General features: G+C 35.6%; 1 protein-coding gene across 1 annotated transcript in view; it reads right to left on the bottom strand.

Moving 5' to 3' along the window:
- grin3bb (glutamate receptor, ionotropic, N-methyl-D-aspartate 3Bb) overlaps positions 1-20,743 on the bottom strand; it is a 135,965-nt gene that overhangs the window by 33,899 nt on the left and 81,323 nt on the right. The window contains exon 2 of the mRNA XM_073825911.1: positions 3,781-4,409. Coding sequence (XP_073682012.1) covers positions 3,781-4,409 — 629 coding nt within the window. The remainder of the gene's footprint in view (positions 1-3,780; positions 4,410-20,743) is intronic.

The raw sequence follows: 20,743 nt of genomic DNA, 5'->3' as shown, positions 1-20,743 counted from the left end.
GGGCAAAGTCACGTGACAGGAGGCAATGCCTCCATCATGATATGATTGGATATGCCTGGTTATGTTCAGCTGTGATTGGTTCATGTGATAAATCCCACCTCTTGTGTTCGTGTTCCATGTTTATGAATCAGTCTGAATAAAAAATATAATGGCGTTAACGGAAAGACTAATAAACAATTTACACTCTTAGATCTAATGACTTGTTACATTAAAATAAGACTTAGTTTCTAGTAATCAGCTTGGTGAAATTGAAAGTAAATCTCTGTGTCTGTAACCAATATTTACCAAGCTTTGATGACTGATAATCCAAAAAATTAAAAAATAGTTAACTGTTAAGTTCACAAATAAAATATATTGTTTAAAATGTTATTGCCATGAGTTATTATTTTGGAATAAATGTAAAATGTTTAAAACACTAACTTTGTATATAATGATGGATATAATGGATATCCAAAAAAAGCTATAGGTCTAATCTGTCTGTAACTTAAAAAGAGTATGATTTTGAATTATAATAGTCATCCTTAATATGTGTGAACTGTCATATGTGGGCAAAATAGTGCTGACTAATAATGTCCTCACTCACTCATCTCCTCAAGATGAGACAAATGCATGCAGTTGCCAAATTATTGCTAAAACAGCAAAGGTTTTCACTGTTATAGCAGTACAATGCGGCTAAAGTCTTGCCTGAGTGCTGAGCTACTATATGTATCACGCTCCTGCAGCAATGCCCTCGCAATCGTCCGGCATTATGCAGCATGGTTGGGTCCGGTTGGCAGATTTTCAGCCTTATCCTGTTGTGATGAGAGGCCCAGACTTCCCACACAGCCACATTTCACTTCTGTTTGTTGTGAGAGATATAGTGGTGTGTGGCAGAGTGCTGGCATGATCCACACAAAATGACGGGCCTGCATGGTAGGCGGGTGCCAGAGCTTTTGATAAGAGTGATCCCTCCTCAGGGAAAGGCAACTGAGGGGAAGTCATAAATAAAGCTTAAAGCTCTAAAGCATGTCTGCATTCCAGCTGAGTGTCTGGGCAAACACCAGTAATTTGCCGCAGCATGAGAAAGTGGTCATGCGCCTGTCCTTAAGCATGACACTGGCTGTCTGGGACATCTCATCCAGATGGTAGGATGTTCTACTGATGAGTGTTTAGAATTAAACATCAAAGCAATTTAGCCTTTCAAAATATGTGATTTATAATAAAGCGAATGTGACAGTTTTATTCCTATTTAGCTATTATTGATGAATTTCGAGATCTAATTTGTCTATCCAATTATTTATGTATGAAATTCCAATCACTTTGAAAAAAGCAGTTCCCTTAACACACAAATAGCAAATCTTAGAGCCTTCACCACGAAACTTGAGGAGGGATAATTGTGAGGTATTGCAGGATATGGAATACATGGAATTATTCAACAAGTGTAAAACGGGTTATTAGCTTTACTAATTTATGAGTGTTAAGACAAAATGTTCTGGAAGTAATGTTTATAAAGCATTATAACTTTATGCATATTTGATATATGTTCTTATCCACCTTTTTTGCTCCTGAAGGAAAAACGATATATTAAAAGCTGGGAGGTGAAAACTTTTTGAAATTGAAGATCAGGGTAAATTTGACTTATTTTGCCTTCAGGGAAACATGTAAGTATCTTCTGTAGCTTCTAAAGGGCACTACTAAATGAAAAAAATATGGTATTTAGGCAAAATATAAAAAATGTACACATCTTCATTCCGTTCAAAAGTTTACACTCCTTGCTCTTAATGCATTGTGTTTCAACCTTCTGTAATAGTTGCATATTCTAAGAAACAGAAATACAGAAATATTGGACATTTTAATGCTCTTAGCATATTAAAAATAAATGGTCAAATAACATATTTTGTTAGTAAAAGCATTTTTGTAACCTTTAAATAACATTAAAATCACAACAAGAAAACATGGACATTTAAACATTTTGGAAATATTTTTCCAAACATTTTGGAAATATTTACATACAGTGATTAACATAATAAAATGTTGCCACATTCATCTGTTTTGGATAAAACTAAATATGCGTTTAGTGCTATTTGCTGGATATTTCACTCTGAAAGTGTCAAAAAGCAAAGTGCCATAATATCATTTTGCAGAAATGTCGCCACAGGCACGGTTTTTTTCTCAGTGAGCCCGGGTTGTGTAAAGTAGTAGATGTGACTCATACAATGTTTTTTATTCTGCCATGCAAGTAATTTCATTATCATATTTTAGAATGTGACACATTAAGCAATCTTTAAGTAAGTTAGTGTCAGTTGCAGTTCCATTAGAACACAGTTCAGTACGATAACAAACACGTCTAACTTTTCAGCTCAGATAGCAAACCATACTTATGACAGGAGATCCATGCTGGTGCAGTAACTTCAGTGACTCACATTTGGTTAAATGTATGCTAACACTGATTTTACAGCACCATTGAAAAAGAAACTGTGACTGTGTCAGTATAAAATGGCACAATTTAGCATCTGTAACCATTCAGCCTGATGGTGAAAAAACACAAATTGTTTATGTAATTATTTAGTTTCGGATATTCACAGCTTTAAAAAGTCTCTTTATATTTGTTTTTATATTTATATTTCTTACATTTCCCACTTTGATGTGGCTTCTTTGAAGAGGAAAGCACTTCTAATCTAATTCATAATCTAATTGGCTCATAATGCTGTAAGAAGGCCCCCTGCTTTGCGAATATGTGCCGTACACCCTGTTCTGACTACAAGTTTACCTCAATACAAACACTAAACAGATGTCTTGGAACATATAGTTTCACAAAATATAATTCTTTTTTTTTTTTTAGCTTGGGGTTCAGGGTGCACTTTTGAAAGACACTGAACAGCTTGCGTCTTTTCTGCCAGGGTACACTCGCTATTGCTGTTGACATCTACATTTGACAAGCATGTTTTAAAAAAAAATGTCTGCAGTGCATGAATGAAGCATGTAACGCTGGCCTCAAAGGAAGCCATTTTTCCCAAGAATCAATAAATAATAAGATTCATTTATATGGTGGTCCAGGCTGGTGTTAAAGGAGTAGTTCACTTTCAGAACAAAAAATTACAGATAATGTACTCACCCCCTTGTCATCCAAGATGTTCATGTCTTTCTTTCTTCAGTCATAAAATGTTTTTTGAGGAAAACATTTTCAGGATTTCTCTCCACATAATGGATTTCTATGGTGCCCCTGAGTTTGAACTTCCAAAATGCAGTTTAAATGCAGCTTCAAAGGACTCTAAATGATTCCAGCTGAAACGATCAGTTATTTTCTAAAAAACATTTACAATTTATATACTTTTTAATCTCAAATGCTCGTCTTGCCGAGCTAGACAAGATGAGCATTTGAGATTAAAAAGTATATACATTTTTTTTTTTTTTTTTTTTTTTTAGAAAACAACCCATCGTTTTGCTAAATAAGACTCTTCTTTCCTAGGCTGCGATTGTTTAAAGCCCTTTGAAGCTGCATTTTGGAAGTTCAAACTCAGAAAACAATTTCCTTACGACTGAAGAAAAAAAGACATGAACATCTTGGATGACAAGGGGGTGAGTACATTATCTGTAAATTTTTGTTCTGAAAGTGAACTACTCCTTTAATGCTAGTCTAGTCTAATATAGTGCGAATAGTGTGTTCTAAGACTATTAGGCTGAGTACCAAGTTTAAATGAACCAACAATATTGGATACTTTATGTCCTACATCACACTGTTTTGTCTACATTTTAGAGGTGGAAATGGAAAACTGATAGACTGAGAGAATATAGATTTACCTGGCAATGTACTGTCCTGAAGAGGGCAGCTCGTGTTTGTTGGGTTTGTCGAAACAGTTTACCATATTTTGGATGAGGGCTAGATCGGGCCGTACGACCGTTGCTGCAGTAACAGCTCGGTTGACCAACTGCAGGGCATCACGAATGTAGTAGTCCAATGGTTTGCGGTCGACCTCTCCGTAGGCCAGCAGTCCTAAAGGCAGACCAATAGAGTGAAGGGCGTCTGGGCTTAGGGGTTGTCCCATAATCCAATGTACAGTGGGCAATGTCAGCCCCAGGTCATGCGCACTGCGCAGAACAGTAGAGGCACACTCCGGGTCGGCCCCAAAAAGCAGAACCGAGGCAGGTGGAGATTGGTCCTGATTAAAGTGCTCGGAAAGGAAGTCAGAGATATTAGCCACGTGAGGCGTGCTGTGGGAGAGGTTCAGAGCAGACCGCAGGTGCCAGTGTGAGGGTCCCCAGTCTGAGTGGCCTTGGAGTTTCAGGAGATTTAGAAGACCAGCATCCTCCCAACCTTGACAAAGCACCGCCATGCTCTCATCCCAGCCGCTGCGCTGCAGGACGGCGAGAAGCAGCTCCACCAGTCCCGACGGGGGGATACGGGTTGTCATCTGCAAGTGGAAGCGATTCTGAAAACAGAAGAGACAATAGAAAACATGTTCATCAAATTATTAGACTCTTCATATCTCACAATCACAACTTTATTTCTCATAATCGCAACTTTAGATCTAACAGTTGCTACTTTTTATCGTTATTTCTCACCGTTGTGACTTTAGATCTTACAATTGTAACTTTTATCTGAGTTTTTCATTTCAGCATCTTTATTACTCGCTAGAGTTGGGGTACTCGGACTTGTACTCAGACTCAAGTCCGGTCTCGAGTACAATTTTTTAAGCATTTTTACTCGGACTTGACTCGGACTCAAGCTTTTCGGACTCTGGAATTATTGCCGAGTCCAGGGACAGCTGACGAAAATTTTACTGACTCGATGCATTATTACGAAAGTGACATTTAGTATTTGCACGTTTAAAAGTCTTGCCAGTACTTGAAAGCTTGTGGGTTTCTGTGCATACACACACCAAAGCGTGCTTTCAGTGACTCTCAGTCAGTGTGCAAATGTTGAATTAAGTTCTTTTTTGCACGTTATTCCTACACACTTACACGAAAAGTAAAAAGAATAAAGTCAAAATGCACCGTCTTGGAGAGTATTCATGTAAATGTAGTCGGTTTTGTCTTGAGTGAATTTGAACAGTTGGGAGAAATACAGATGTGTCAAAATATATGATCTGTGGGTCCGTTCTTAAAGCGACAGCAGCGTAAACCTGCTGCCGCTTTAAAAAAAAAATAGAAAATGACTCACTGCTCTTGATTTAAGCAGTTTAGTAACTTTAATAAGAATCATCTATGTTTAATGTATACAGTGAACATTGCAGAGTGTTTTATTGTGGTGGCAGAAAAATACTATTTAGACCTATAACATTTTACATTTTACACTTTATAACTCAATTTAATTTAACAATAGCGAGTTTGTCAGTTCTGAGGGGAAAAAAGCCAGAAGTGTGGGATATAAACTCATGATTTTAAGTTGAGGGGAAACGGGAGAATGTCTTTTCTTATCAGAATTGTGAGATATAATTTTGGAATTGTGAAAATTTGAAATATAAGCTCAAATTTACCTATTTTATTCTTTTATTCCATGGCTTCCATAGACTGCTACTTAAATCCAAGAAAAAAATTTAAAATGCCATCTACCCTGTCTAAGGTCTAACCATATTCATCATATAAAACCCAGAACACACACAGCCACAATCAGAGAGGTGCCTTTTCTGCTCCTCAGGTCTCATTCACTAAGCTTCCTACCCACCCCATTGAATTTATACATTTACTATATAACAACAAATAATGTCAAGTCATGTCCTATAATTTGTTTCACATTCTAAAAGCTGTTTCACTCTGAAATATGTCACAATACATAAGTCAAGTCAGCTATAACTTCTGTTACATGACATTAAGTTTGCTGATCAGGACACTAACTAACAAAAGCAAACCTCTATTGCATATTACCATTTTGATTTTTGATTCATAATTAGTGTCCTGATCAGCAAACTTAATGTCATGTAACCTAAAGTGACATTTGCAAGAAATATATTCACAGTTGTGAGTAGGGCTGGGCGATTAATCGAAAAATAATCGAAATCGACATTCAGAACCTATAATCGTTAAAATTTTTCCAGGAAGATTATTTCAATTACTTTCCCTTTAAAAAACACAAGCGCTCCGTTACGTTATTCCGCCGACATGTCGATGGAGAGCTTAAACAGTATTTATACAGTAAAAAGTATTTACAAGATATACAAGGGTAATTTTATTTAGAGGAGATACTGCTTATTTTCTACTTTTAATATGAAAAACATTAAATTATTTATTTTGTTTCCAATAGTGCAAGTTATTTATTTTCACTAATTTAAGAAAAATGTGACTTTTCGTTTTAAGCAATGCTTGCTTTAATTTCAGTTGTTCAACACTGATGTTCAATTAATAATCATAGATCGTAGATAGTGTGTTTCCTTCAATTATTTTAAAATCAAGTAATGCACCCTTCATCCAAAAATCTCTCGCTTGTAATATGTGAACATATTTACTGTACAAAACTTGTCAGTGAACTATGAGGGCAAAAAAATAATTATTATATAAATATAATTAAATATAATTTTATTAATAAATAAAATAATCGTTCATTAATCGTAATCGGGTTAAAATGTTCAATTAATCGAGATTTTGATTCTAAGCCAAATTGCCCAGCCCTAGTTGTGAGACCTAATATCACAATTACACAATTTCACAACTCATAATTGTGAAATTAGGTCTCATATTTGTGACTTAAAAGAAAATTCTCATAATTGCTTAATTCATTGTAATTATGACTTTAGATCTCACAACTGCAATTATTTCTTGTAATTCAGACTATGTCTCACAATTGTGACTATTTCTTGTAATTGTGAAATTAGGTCTCAACAATTGTGACTTTTAATATTTGTTTCTCATAATTGCAACTTTATTTATTGTAATTGCTACTTTAGATAACACACCTGTGATATTTTTTTATCTTTACTCATAATTACAATTTAATATCTTATAACTGTGACATTAGATGTCTTAATTTTGACTTTTAAAATTTTTTCTTCTGATAAATGCAGCTTAATTTCTTGTAATTGTGATATTAGGTCTCACAACTGTGAATATATTTCTAGCAAATGTCACTTTAGGTCTCAGACGTGTGACTTTTTATTGTTATTGCTCATAAATGAGACTTTCTATTCTGCAAAAAAATAGAGAAAACACTCGCAAATTAATTTTATCGCACAATTATGATTTTACATTGCTCACTTGTGACTTCATAGCTCATATAGTATAAATACATTAACGTGTCTAAGCATATACCAGTGCTTAGAAACAGCAACCATGGAGCAATTACTTTCCTTCTGTAACCAAGGTCCAAAGTTATTCATTAAATGGCAATCTACCCTGGGATTTTAAGTCCTCCTTAAGGTCAAAAACAGAATAAGTGCTTTGCTTTCTTTATCACAGTCTACATCCTTTCAGCTTCACTCTTCCTTAAGTTCCCTCCTTCCTCGTCAGTATGCCACTCACATGAAATAACGGCACATTTCCCGCCATCTTGTATTCTTGGCCACAGTTCGGCATGTCCTTCCACAACATTGCTAGTTACGCTATTGATTTTGTACTGTAAAACCAAAGGCCGTAATAAATTTCCTCTCTCTAGCATGCTCCTGACAGACTGTGCTACACCAGCAGTTTTAATGCCACGCCGAAAAAATGGCCCATAGCTCTTCAGCGACTACTTATGTATGGTTAAACACAGATCATTGCACACTCTCAGGATGTGCATCTCAGGATTGACTCATCCCGGAATCGACGATTCAAAAGGCCAACGTTTATTCCTTGACCTGTCTGACGAGTTAATGTGGCGGCCCTCCAGAGTCCAGACTACAGCGACAGGAGAGAGAGAGACTGCTATTCGTGGAGTTTCTGAGTCACAAAGAATGTCTTTCCAAGTTTCTCAATACAACTGGAGAAAATCGGAGGTCTGATTTCAGTGATGATGCAATGCATTTCAACAGGGTTTATTGAACCAAACACCAGATCCAAGGCTGGGAAGACCTCCATGAAGAGTTCAGAAGATACACTGGGAATGGGAATACTGTGAGATGCATGATGAAAACATACACCAAGAATGAAGATGTAGAGAGCAATAATAGCGACTTGGGAAAAAGAGTTGGGGTAAGATGTGCCATTGGGAAATCTATGGTAGCCCCTTAATCCAGCAAATTTACAAAATAGCCCTTCAATTGATTTCACGCTCATCAAAGCTGCTGCAAAGTGTTGTATTATGCCAGTTGCACAGAGGAAATGATTTAATCATAGTACACTGATTCAATGAAACTACCCACAATGCTCACATGTGCCGATTTAATGTACATAACGTACATGTACAATTGCTTTATGATTGAAGCACAGAAACCAAAGCACCTGTCTCTGGATGATGAGGATAAATCGCTCTGGTGTCTAATGCAGTCTCTGCACATGCAGCTGAACTGATGGGACCCAAATCAACTCAGTCCAAGTCCCTGCAGCTGTTGTGTTTAGTCACTTGAGACTCATCAGCATTATCATCATCCGAAACACACACGCATCTCACGACATTCGGTGCAGTATGTGTATATGCATGCAAACGAGACTACGTAAAGTCTTTTCGGTCATGCTGAGAATCTGTTTGCTGCTAATTAAATAAGTTGTTCACAAAGTGAAAGTGTCTTTTGTTCAACCTCAAGTTGTTCCAAACCTGTATGAATTTCGTTTTTTCTGTTAAACACAAAAGAAGATATTTTATCAACACTGGTACACAACAGACAAAACAGTCTAGACGTATTTTATAAATAATTCTAGTAACTCCCTGATGAAAAATAAAAATGCAGTCTGAAGTGGTTTCCCAATCTTAGCTGGTTTGAGACTTAGCTGCTGGTGTACAAGTTAAGACCAGAAAAACAAATAAGCTGCAAGAATTTCTGTATTCCGAATGCATTATATTTTTCACAAATTCACCACAAAACAGGATAACTATTTATCTAGGTATTGTCCAAAACCTCAGTTTGCCTTGGGCGCTTCAAAACTTTTGGAGGGCACTGTATATAATATACTATATTATTGTTTCAAAGAGCTTAGATTTCAGGATACTCTCTTGCAGGGCCGTGCACAGACCTTTTGAGGGGCATGTGCTGAAACTGAAACCCCCCCCCCCCCCCCCAACCCCTCCATGAACCCCTCCACCACCAAAAAAAACACACAATAATATTCTTATATTATATTTAATTTGTATAACTTTTATACAGATAATATATACTATAATATATACATACATCAGCACATTCAGCAGATCTAAATAAAATCCATCTAAATAAACATTTTTATAATATATTTTACCTAGCTGACAAGGATCACTCGGTTGCTTTGTGTCAAACTCAAATGCAGTTACACCGCGGGTTTTTTGACCAGCGAATGTGTGCAATTTGTCCATTATTAAAACGACGACATCACATTACGTCAACATCACACCGGTGTGGTGATGCATATGAACCTTTATAGACATACTAGTGTTTATTTCATAAAGACAACATTGCACTTATTCAAACAACAAGATATTTTACCGTTACAAGACGAAGAAGTTCATCTGCTTCTGCTCTATGACTCTGTGTTATAACGTAAGTTTGCGGCGCTCAGGGGGCGGAGTTGTGAAGTTTGACTGACAGTTTGAGCGGTTCAAAGAGATGCGCTTTTTAATGCCTTTAATTGGTTAAATATTTGTTAAAAAGACAAACAGACGTAAAGGGTTATCAATAGCATTGATTCATAGAAATAAAAATAAAAAACTCCCCAAATAAGGGCACTTTCGAGTGTAATTACAAAAAGGGCATGTGCTCTGCACAGGTTGAGACCTACCTGTGCAGGTGCCTGCTCTCATGGGAGGAACTGAACAGCTAAATCTACTGTAGATTTAGTCGACTAAAATCTTATGATATTTAGTAGACTAAAATTAAAAACAATTCAGATGACTAAAATATGACAACCAGATGTGTTCTTAAGCGCTTCCCTGCTTGGCTTTCGTGGCAACGTATCATACTAATGTTTTAACTTGAGCGGTAGAAGAGACATTGCGCATTCCCAGCAATTGCATCGGCCCAAGTGTCTTTGCATTGACTTTTGTGTGTAATCTACCCGTGCGAATAATTAAATTCACTTTTAGTGTGAACCTTTACCCTGTGTGCACACCAAAAGTTGTTTACAAAGTGAAAGTGTCTTTTTGATCAAGTTTGAAAATTCTGTCATTTGCTCAACCTCAAGTTGTTCCAAACCTGTATGAATTTCTTTTTTCTGTTAAACATATTTACATAAAAAGATATTTTATCAACACTGGTACACAACAGACAAAACAGTCTAGACATATTTTATAAATAATTCTAGCAACTCCCTGATGAAAAATAAAAATGCAGTCTGAAGTGGACAGGCTTAGCTGGCTGCTGTACTAGTTAAGACCAGCAAAACAAATAAGCGGCAAGAATTTCTGTATTCCAAATGCATTATATTTTTACAAATTCATCACAAAACAGAAAAAGCATTTATGCAGGTATTGTCCAAAACCTCAGTTTGCCTAAGGCGCTTCTAAACTTTTGGAGGGCACTGTATATAATATGATACTATATTATTGTTTCAAAGAGCTTAGATTTCAGGATACTCTCTTGGGAAGAACTGAACAGCTAGCTGTCTTATTCTGTCAGGATACGTTTCCATTCTGCCGTGTCATGTGCATCTGACAAGCATGTTTCTAGAACATTCTTGCCATGTACTGTATGAATAAAGCATGTAACACTGGCCTTACAGCACATATGTAGCAGGAGGCAGCTTTGCTCAATGAAAGATTCACTACTGTTGGAACTGATTGAACACACAAGCATTGATCGTCACCAGTACAGAATATGCTGTGTTTTTAATGCCAACGTGCTGGTGTCCCTATAGGAATCTTAACTAGCGATTGAGCACTGCGTCACAGCACACTCATTCTCAGCTTCTTGTCGGTGTGATGAAACACAGACAGAGGCTGCTCTCATGACAGTTGATTGACATGAGCACATTACCTTAGACCCTCCCTCACCGAGCTGAAACAGTCCGACTCCGATCGCCATTGTGTGACTCAGGTGCAGGGGAAGACAAGAATGTCTCAGATTGAGCAATTAAGGTGTTCTATAGTTGGATGTAATAATGAACATAGCAGCTGTCATTTGCTCCCGACATCTGAGCCGCTGAAGACATAGAGGATTAACGTTACTTTCGTTTTTGAAAGTAAAGCGCCGATCCCGATCTACATATGCATTTCTGTTTGTGCAAATCATTCGTGATGCAGCTTCACCCACAGCAGAAGTGAGTATCCCTTATACTCACTTCTGCTTCTGAGGCCATGTCCACACTAATACGTTTTCGTTTGAAAACGCATCTTTTTCTCTCCGTTTTGGCCTTCCATCCACACTGAGACGGCATTTTTGTCAAGGAAAACGGAGCTTTTTGAAAACGCTCTCCAAAGTGGATAAATTTGAAAACGCCGTTTTCGCGCTGTAGTGTGGACTGTGAAAACGGAGGCTTTTGAAAACGATGACGCATATTTAGTCATGTGACGCATATTGTACCAATAGATATCTATGTTTACACCAGTAATTGTGCCTGTGCTATTCACTGTCACACTGCTGCTAAAGAGATTTACCTTGTACACTCCTCAAATTACAGTCCTAAAATGATGACAGAAAATTTACTCACAGTTGCTGTCCTGCAAAACATGACGACAACTGCTTTTCAGATAAAATATGAATGACATTTCCGTAAATTATCCCGCCAGAAGAATTGCGTGAAAACTTATTATGTCTGTATAATTTTGGAGGCTTTACACATGCGCGGTAAGGCGAATTTGATGTTTTCCTACGTTTCAGTGTGGATGAGAAACTTTTGGAAAACGCTTGGAAATGCTAGTGTGGACGGAGAGCGTTTTCAAACGAAAACTCCGTTTTCAAATGTATCCGGATTAATGTAGACGTAGCCTGAGTATCCCTTATATTTCACTTTTATGCATCTTTTCAAATGGCCTTTTTTCTTAATAATGTGCTTGTTAAACACGGCTAAATGCTGCTAAAGTAAACATTATAGCTCGTCATCCCACGGCAGAGAGGTCATTAGCATTTAAAGGAAAATGCAACAGAATAGCTTTCTCTAAAAAGGGATGATTTTGACAAGGTAAAAGGAGTGTTTTTACACTACCATTGAGAAATTTTAACCAAAGTATGTTATAGACTTCTCATTAAGACTCTAAAGAATATCAACTTGTGGAAAATGGGCATCCAATGACCCTTTTTAAGACTGATTCATTTTTACGAATCAATACAAACTGTCTGTTTCAGCTAATCGGTTTGCAAAGAGAATACTTTTTGTACACAAAGAAAACAAAAATAACTACTTTATTCCACAATTCTTCGTCTCTGCATCACTCTAGTGCCATTTTGGAGCATATCCACTGAACGCAAACAACGTATGCTGTGCTGTCAGCTGTGTCATCGTTGATTGTTTTAATTACATTGCTGTCTATGGGAGGGTCAGAGAGCTGTCAGAATGCATCAGACATTTCTTAATTTGTGTTCAGAAGATGAGCAAAGCTTTTACGGGTTTGGAATGACATGGGGGTAAGTGATTAATGACACAATTTTCATTTTCTGGTGGAGTAACCCTTTAAAAGGATGTGTGATATAAGATGATATGATAATAATGAAATAGTGTCTTTTATTAAAGGGGTCATCGGATACCCATTTTCCACAAGTTGATATGATTCTTTAAAGTCTTAATGAGAAGTCTATAACATACTTTGGTTAAAATTTCTTAATGGTAGTGTAAAATAACACCCTTTCTACCTTGTCAAAATCAGCTCTTTACACAGCAACCCATTTTGTTGCATGGCTCTTTAAATGCTAATGAGCTCTGCTCGCCCCGCCCCTCTCTTCTGTGGGGTGATGAACAGTCCTTTGTACTTTAGCCGCATTTAGCAGTGAAACTTGCTAACTAGCACATTATTAGGATAGGCGATTTGCAAAGATTAATAAAAAACCCTTATACTCACTTCTTCTGTAGGTGAAGCTGGATCACTAATGAGGAGGGCACATTCCCTTCAAAAACCAAAGTAACGTTTATCATCTGTGTCTTCAGCAGCTCAGATGTCGGGAGTACAGTAAATGACGACTGCTATGATCATTATTACATTCAACAACAAAACACCTCAATTGCTTAGGAGCCATTATTGTCTATTTCCCTGCTAAGAATGGCTTACTTTGAAAATAGGGAAATTATTTACATGGTGGATTTTTAGCATTATAGGGTTTTTGTGTACACACATTGCCAGCACACATTTATGTTCAAACAACATGAAAAAGTGAGTTTTGCAAAAAGTGAGTCCCCTTTAAAAGAGTTAAATGTGTCTTTCTTCTCATTTTATACACACGCACACAATGTCAAATACAGCACTGAAAAATAATTAAATAATGCTGCTTTATATTATTTAGTCTTTGCTTCTATTTTGAATAATTTATTTATTTGTTTGTATGCAAACATCTTCAAACATGTCTAAACTGCTCATTTCAAAGTTTCTTTTTAGATGCATGACGATGCAAAAAATGCTTCTTGTTTTCCAGCACTTATGAGTTTATCTTGCTTTAAATGGATGATTTACTAACTTTTGAGATGGATGTTTAACAGATGCCTTTCGTTTTGGTGTTTATTGGAGGTGATTCATTTATCTTAAAGGAGGCAGGAATCCAAAATGCGTATAACAAAACCAGCCATAAATTTCAATTTCTCCTGTGTCAGACACCTGCTTTATTCTGAAGATGTCGCTTGTTATATTGTTGTGGCTGCCTGAATGCTGCAGTAAAATAAGAGGATGTTCACCAAAAAATACAATAGATGTCTACAGGAACAGACTGTATTCAGAGCATTAGTGTTTGTTTTGATGGATAAATATAAACATAAGAGACGACAGAATGTTTACTTTCAATTTATAGCTGCTCTGGGAGATGTATTTGTTTTCTATGTTGAATACAGTGCCGTTCTCAATAATGATCATTGATATATTATACACTAAAAACACATCTGAGGCTATCAAAACTCATTCTGCTTTCTGTTCATTTGCTCTGTCCTACTCACATAAGAGTAATATATTCAGCCCCAGCCGAAGCAGTTCCCTGAGGCTCTGCCGTATAAATGTTTGAAATCAGTAATGTCCAGATAGATACTCAAAGAGCCAAAATACGTAACTATTTTACATTCAATTCAGCTCAATGGCAGCAGCAAAACAACTACAGAACTTTTGTGTACCTGTGATTTATCAGTCAAACCTGTGAATATGTAAGCAAAAAGTTTTCGCAAAGTGAGATTACTATGTTAATGGACAAAAAAAGGGGAATATTTTAATACCGCAGGCTGCCATCATAATGTAAAGTGCTGGCATCATAACGGCAGCTAATCAACATTTATGAAGCTTTACGGCTAATGCCGACTCCGCATAAGATGGACATTCTTGTCTCATTTCCCTAGGAAGTAAAAGCATAAATTGTCCCTAAACCTCCATAAAGCTCTGCTTTAAAATTCATAACATGGTGAAGGCAGCCACAAGGAATGGACAAGATGTTTTTTGTATTGATCATCACGAGGATGATGTATCGAGGAGATTTTCCTTCAAGGAATAGAAAATGCTCATCATCAATAGAGTCTATGGGTCAAAGACGTGATGTCCTATTTTGGTGTCTGCATCAAATAAAATTTACAAAAGTGATTTTAGATACACAGAAAGCATATTAAATACAAGTAAAAATTCAGTTTTAATGTTTCTAATAACTTTTTATTAAAATATGGGTAAATTAATGTGTCCACAACACAGTCAGTCAGACGTCTGTTGCAGTTTAAGCAAGCATTCTTGGCCCAAATACACTGCAGTGTGAACCAGACCTATTGCCATTCAGTCAAACCTACGCATAACTAACTTGTAAGTATTTTTTTTGATAAGAAGCGTTTGCCAGGAACATAAATGTGAATGTGAATGTAAATGAGTTTCTCTCTCCCAGTTCAGACTCCATCCTTCCCAATGCATCATCGTGATTTTAAGAACGCAACCCCTTGAGGGAGAAAAGTTTAATCAGCAAATACAATTGGGTCAAATGTTTTTAGTCTTCAGCTAATTGGGTATGTCACGAAATTACATTATTTGGAACACAATCCCTGGAACACAAAGTTCTTTTACAAAACTACAAAATAGTTGAAAAGCTCAAGCGTAACTGCTTAGTAAGGAGGTGCTATGTTACCTTTAATTACTTCAGAAAACACAAAAGCCAACTCAGCAATTAAGCTCGACATCACCATTCAGTTAGCCTCACAAGCAAATAATACCTTCCACGACAGTCTTTGACAATTTGTTAAACTACTTTATGAAGACCACTTGGTCTTGCAGATTAATCCAAAATCAGTAGACCTCCTGCAAAACTCTTGTTGTGTCTAGACCACCAATCCGTAATGATTCATTTGGAGTCACAGTCTGCACAGTATTGATTCATTTGGAGCCTGAGTCTACACAGTATTGATTCATTAGAGCCTGCAATCTGCTTAGTAGTGATTCATTTGGAGCCTGAATCTGCACAATAAAGCTTCATTTGCAGGCCGGGTCTGTCTAATACTGATTCATTTGGAGCCTGAATCTGTGCAGTAGTGAATCATTTGGAGCCTGAATCTGTGCAGTAGTGATTCATTTGGAGCCTGAATCTGCGCAGTAAAGCTTCATTTGCCGCCCGGGTCTGTCTAATACTGATTAATTTGGAGCCTGAATCTGTGCAGTAGTGATTAATTTGGAGCCTGAATCTGTGCAGCAGTGATTCATCTGGAGCCTGCAGTCTGCTTAGTAGTGATTCATTTGGAGCCTGAATCTGTGCAGTAGTTATTCACTTTGAAGCCTGAATCTGTGCACTAGTGATTCATTTGGAGCCTGAGTCTACACAGAATTGATTCATTTAGAGCCTGCAGTCTGCTTAGTAGTTTTCCATTTGGAGCCTGAATCTGTGCAGTAGTGATTAATTTGGAGCCTGAATCTGTGCAGCAGTGATTCATCTGGAGCCTGCAGTCTGCTTAGTAGTGATTCATTTGGAGCCTGAATCTGTGCAGTAGTTATTCACTTTGAAGCCTGACTCTGTGCAGTAGTGATTCATTTGGAGCCTGAGTCTACACAGAATTGATTCATTTAGAGCCTGCAGTCTGCTTAGTAGTTTTCCATTTGGAGCCTGAATCTGTGCAGTAGTTATTCATTTGGAGCCTGAATCTGTACAGTAGTGAATCATTTGGAGCCTGAATCTGCGCAGTAAAGCTTCATTTGCCGCCCGGGTCTGTCTAATACTGATTAATTTGGAGCCTGAATCTATGCAGTAGTGATTAATTTGGAGCCTGAATCTATGCAGTAGTGATTAATTTGGAGCCTGAATCTGTGCAGTAGTTATTCATTTGGAGCCTGAATCTGTGCAGTAGTGAATCATTTGGAGCCTGAATCTGCGCAGTAAAGCTTCATTTGCCGCCCGGGTCTGTCTAATACTGATTAATTTGGAGCCTGAATCTATGCAGTAGTGATTAATTTGGAGCCTGAATCTGTGCAGCAGTGATTCATCTGGAGCCTGCAGTCTGCTTAGTAGTGATTCATTTGGAGCCTGAATCTGTGCAGTAGTTATTCACTTTGAAGCCTGAATCTGTGCAGCAGTGATTCATTTGGAGCCTGAGTCTACACAGAATTGATTCATTTAGAGCCTGCAGTCTGCTTAGTAGTTTTCCATTTGGAGCCTGAATCTGTGCAGTAGTTATTCATTTGGAGCCTGAATCTGTACAGTAGTGAATCATTTGGAGCCTGAATCTGTGCAGCAGTAATTCATTTGGAGCCTGCAGTCTGCTTAGTAGTGATTCATTTGGAGCCTGAATCTGTGCAGTAGTGAGTTATTTGGAGCCTGCAGTCTGCTTAGTAGTGATTCATTTGGAGCCTGAATCTGTGCAGTAGTTATTCACTTTGAGCCTGAATCTGTGCAGTAGTGAATCATTTGGAGACTGAATCTGTGCAGTAGTGATTTATTTGGAGCCTGAGTCTACACAGTATTGATTCATTGATTCATTGATTCATTTAGTAGTGAATCATTTGGAGTCTGAATCTGTGCAGTAGTGAATCATTTGGAGTCTGAATCTGTGCAGTAGTGAATAATTTGGAGCCTGGATCTGTGCAGTAGTGAATTATTTGGAGCCTGAATCTGTGCAGTAGTGAATCATTTGGAGTCTGAATCTGTGCAGTAGTGAATCATTTGGAGCCTAAATCTGTGCAGTAGTGAATCATTTGGAGTCTGAATCTGTGCAGTAGTGAAACATTTGGAGCCTGAATCTGTGCAGTAGTGCAGTACTGAATCTGTGCAGTAGTGAATTATTTGGAGCCTGAATCTGTGCAGTAGTGAATCATTTGGAGTCTGAATCTGTGCAGTAGTGAATCATTTGGAGCCTAAATCTGTGCAGTAGTGAATCATTTGGAGCCTGAATCTGTGCAGTAGTGAAACATTTGGAGCCTGAATCTGTGCAGTAGTGCAGTACTGAATCTGTGCAGTAGTGAATCATTTGGAGTCTGAATCTGTGCAGTAGTGATTCATTTGGAGCCTGAATTTGTGTAGTGATTCATTTCTTTTTCTTTTTTTTATGTATTCCCCTAAATCCATTTAAATCCTTTATTTATTTAGTTTCTTTAACTAAATACAATTACCATAGTAGTCTGGTCTTTGTGTTTTCCTCAAAACAACTGGTCCTCCAAATGTTCTAGACATGATTACGGCCTTGTTTGGTATAAATAAATAAGCTAGTTAAAAAGAATCACCAGTGTAGAAACAATAAGCCAGAGAAAGAGAACAAAGAGGGCTATTTATTCCAAAAAAGAAAAAAAAGTGACATTCTAGGCTATCAACACTGGTCAAGCACCAAATGTGAGTAAACTGTTGCAATGCCATCAAGACAAAAATTATATTTTTAAATAAAATTGATCCTAAATAAAGTAAGAAATACATTTTAGGAAACTAGTCTGTACCTCCGTCCCCCTAGCCCCAATTTTGCTCCCAAAGCTCTCAAGTCTATGCTTAACGGACAGTAGAGACGTCTGGTCCTGTGGATTTCAGTTGGAGGTCATGATAGTTAAAGTGCGCAGGGAGGATTCAGGGTGACAGGAGGCAGAGGGCAGCTGATCTCCAGAGACTTCTAATGATTGCTGCGATGACTCTGGAGCTGGGCGTCCCGCGGGCCTGACCGGCGCTGATTGAATTCCTCTGATCTCTGCTCAGTTCAGGCTCAGCTGAGTGCATCCGTGAGACAGTGTTACTGGAGTCAGGAATGAAGTATTGATCAAGGCGTGCGCTTCTCTTTCTGTCCTCTATCGACTGAGATGCTGGCATTCCTGTTTGTGCAAGTCATTACTTTCATTTTGAGCCAAAATTACTAAACGGCCATGACTGACAACTCAACTTTGTGCGAGCAGTGTTGCAAAAACACACATGAATGAAAAAAATGGAATAAATCAGACTTTTACCTCATGTGGCAAGCTTCCACATCAAAGTGCAAGAAAGATGGACCTGGAGTTTTCTGATGTTTCAGAAAGGAAAAATATTGCTCTGTGTCTTCTGTGTGTCTGAACTCTGTCTTTGTATATTTTCTACAGAGTAAGCTTACTTGGACTGCATGCATCACCATGTCAAACATTTCTGAAGGCTGAAACTTCAAGGTTTTTATTGAACCTTAGCAGCAAAATAAAAAACATTTTCCTATACCTATACCAACCTCACCACGCAACTTATAATTATATTATATATATATATTTTTTTTAATGTGTAATTTTTAAAGACAAATTAAAAAAATACTTTTACTATTTTTATTACTATAATTATCTTTAACATATACTATTATACATTTACAGTTTTGTTTGCAAAAATTATTTTATATTTTTATAAATAAATGATATAAATTAATTATTAATTTAAAATAATATAAATAATTGTAAAAAAAAATTCTTATTGATATTGTTTTTTTTATTATTATTATTTAAATGTTTATAATTAATATATTTTACATATACTATTGTCCAAATATATTCAGGTTTTTGTTTGCATAAATTATTGTATATTTTTATAATAAGGGATATAAATAATTTAAATGAATTCTAAATAAATAATTTATCAATCAACCAATCAATCAATCAATAAAAAAATAAATCATTAAAAGCAAATTCAATTGATCATTATTATTGTTTTTATTATTATTACTTGTTTTAGTAATATATTTATGATTATTATATTTTACATATACTATTATAAAATATTTTTGAGAGTGTTTTTTGTGCTTACATAAATTATTTTATATTTTTTATAAATAAATAAATGATATAAATAAATAATTAATTTAAATCAATGATGAACAAATCATTTACAAGAATTATTTAATTATAAATAAATAAATAAATAAATAAAAACAAGTTAAAATATTTTTATTGTTGTTATTGTTATTTATATTTTACAATTGTATTTTACATATACTATTATAAAACATATTTTTGAGTTTTGTTAGCATAAATGATTATATTTTTTATAAATAAAAGTGATGTAAAAAATAATGTGATAAAAATAAATAACAATTAAAATGAATTAATTTAAATAAATCATTTACACAAATGATTTAATTATGAATACATAAATAAAAGTTAAAATATACTTTTATTATTTTTATTACATTTATTATTGTTTATATATTATAATTATTATAATTATTATATTTTACACATACTATTAAAAAAATATTTTTGAGAGTTTTTTGATTGCATAAATTATTTTATATTTTTTATAAATGAGTGATGTAAATAAATAATAATTTAAATTAATTGTAAATAAAAACTTTTCTCGAATCATTTAATTATAAATAAATAAATCATTAAATCATTAAAAACAAATAAAATTATACTTTTATTATTGTTATTGTTGTTTTTTATGTTATTTATATATTTTTTAATTATTATATTTTACGTATACTATTCAAAATAAAAATATTTTTGAGTTTTGAGTTTGGATAAATAATTTTATATTTTTTTATAAAAAAGTGATATAAATAATTTAAATGAATGATAAAAATGTACACAAATTATTTAATCATAAATAAATATTAAAAACTAATTAGAAAATATACTTTCATTATTATTAGTAGTATACTATTTATATTTTTATAATAATTATATTTTACATATACTATTATACAAATATTTTTGAGAGTTTTGTGTCTGCATAAGTTAAATACATAATGTGATATAAATAAATGATTGATTAAAATGAATTATAAATAAAACATTTACATGAATTATTCAATTATAAACAAACAAATAAATAAATAATTTTTTTTCCATCAGCAAAGGACTGAAGTAATTTGACAGAAGTAATCCTACTTTGGCTACAGCCCACTTATCTGCCTTTCAGCAAATCAGGTAGGATTATTAGGTCAATGTTACATCACCTAATTAATATTCATGAGCCAAGCTGATAAATTTTATATGTGCCCCACGGAAGCCCCGTCACCGCCCAAGGGTGCCAGCACTTTCAGCCCACTCTGCCAACGTTAGTCGACTGATATTAAAATATGCACCTCTTCAGGCTCACATTAAAAACACATTTCTTATCCAGACTATAACTCACAAAGATTTTCACTCATGATAAGATTTTTCAAAACAGGTAACTGTGCCTTTTCGCCTATAAACCTAATAAATTCTCAGTCA

This window comes from Garra rufa, chromosome 20 (assembly GCF_049309525.1).
Source record: "Garra rufa chromosome 20, GarRuf1.0, whole genome shotgun sequence".
NCBI lineage: Eukaryota > Metazoa > Chordata > Actinopteri > Cypriniformes > Cyprinidae > Garra > Garra rufa.
This window is presented reverse-complemented; position numbering and strand designations above follow the sequence as displayed.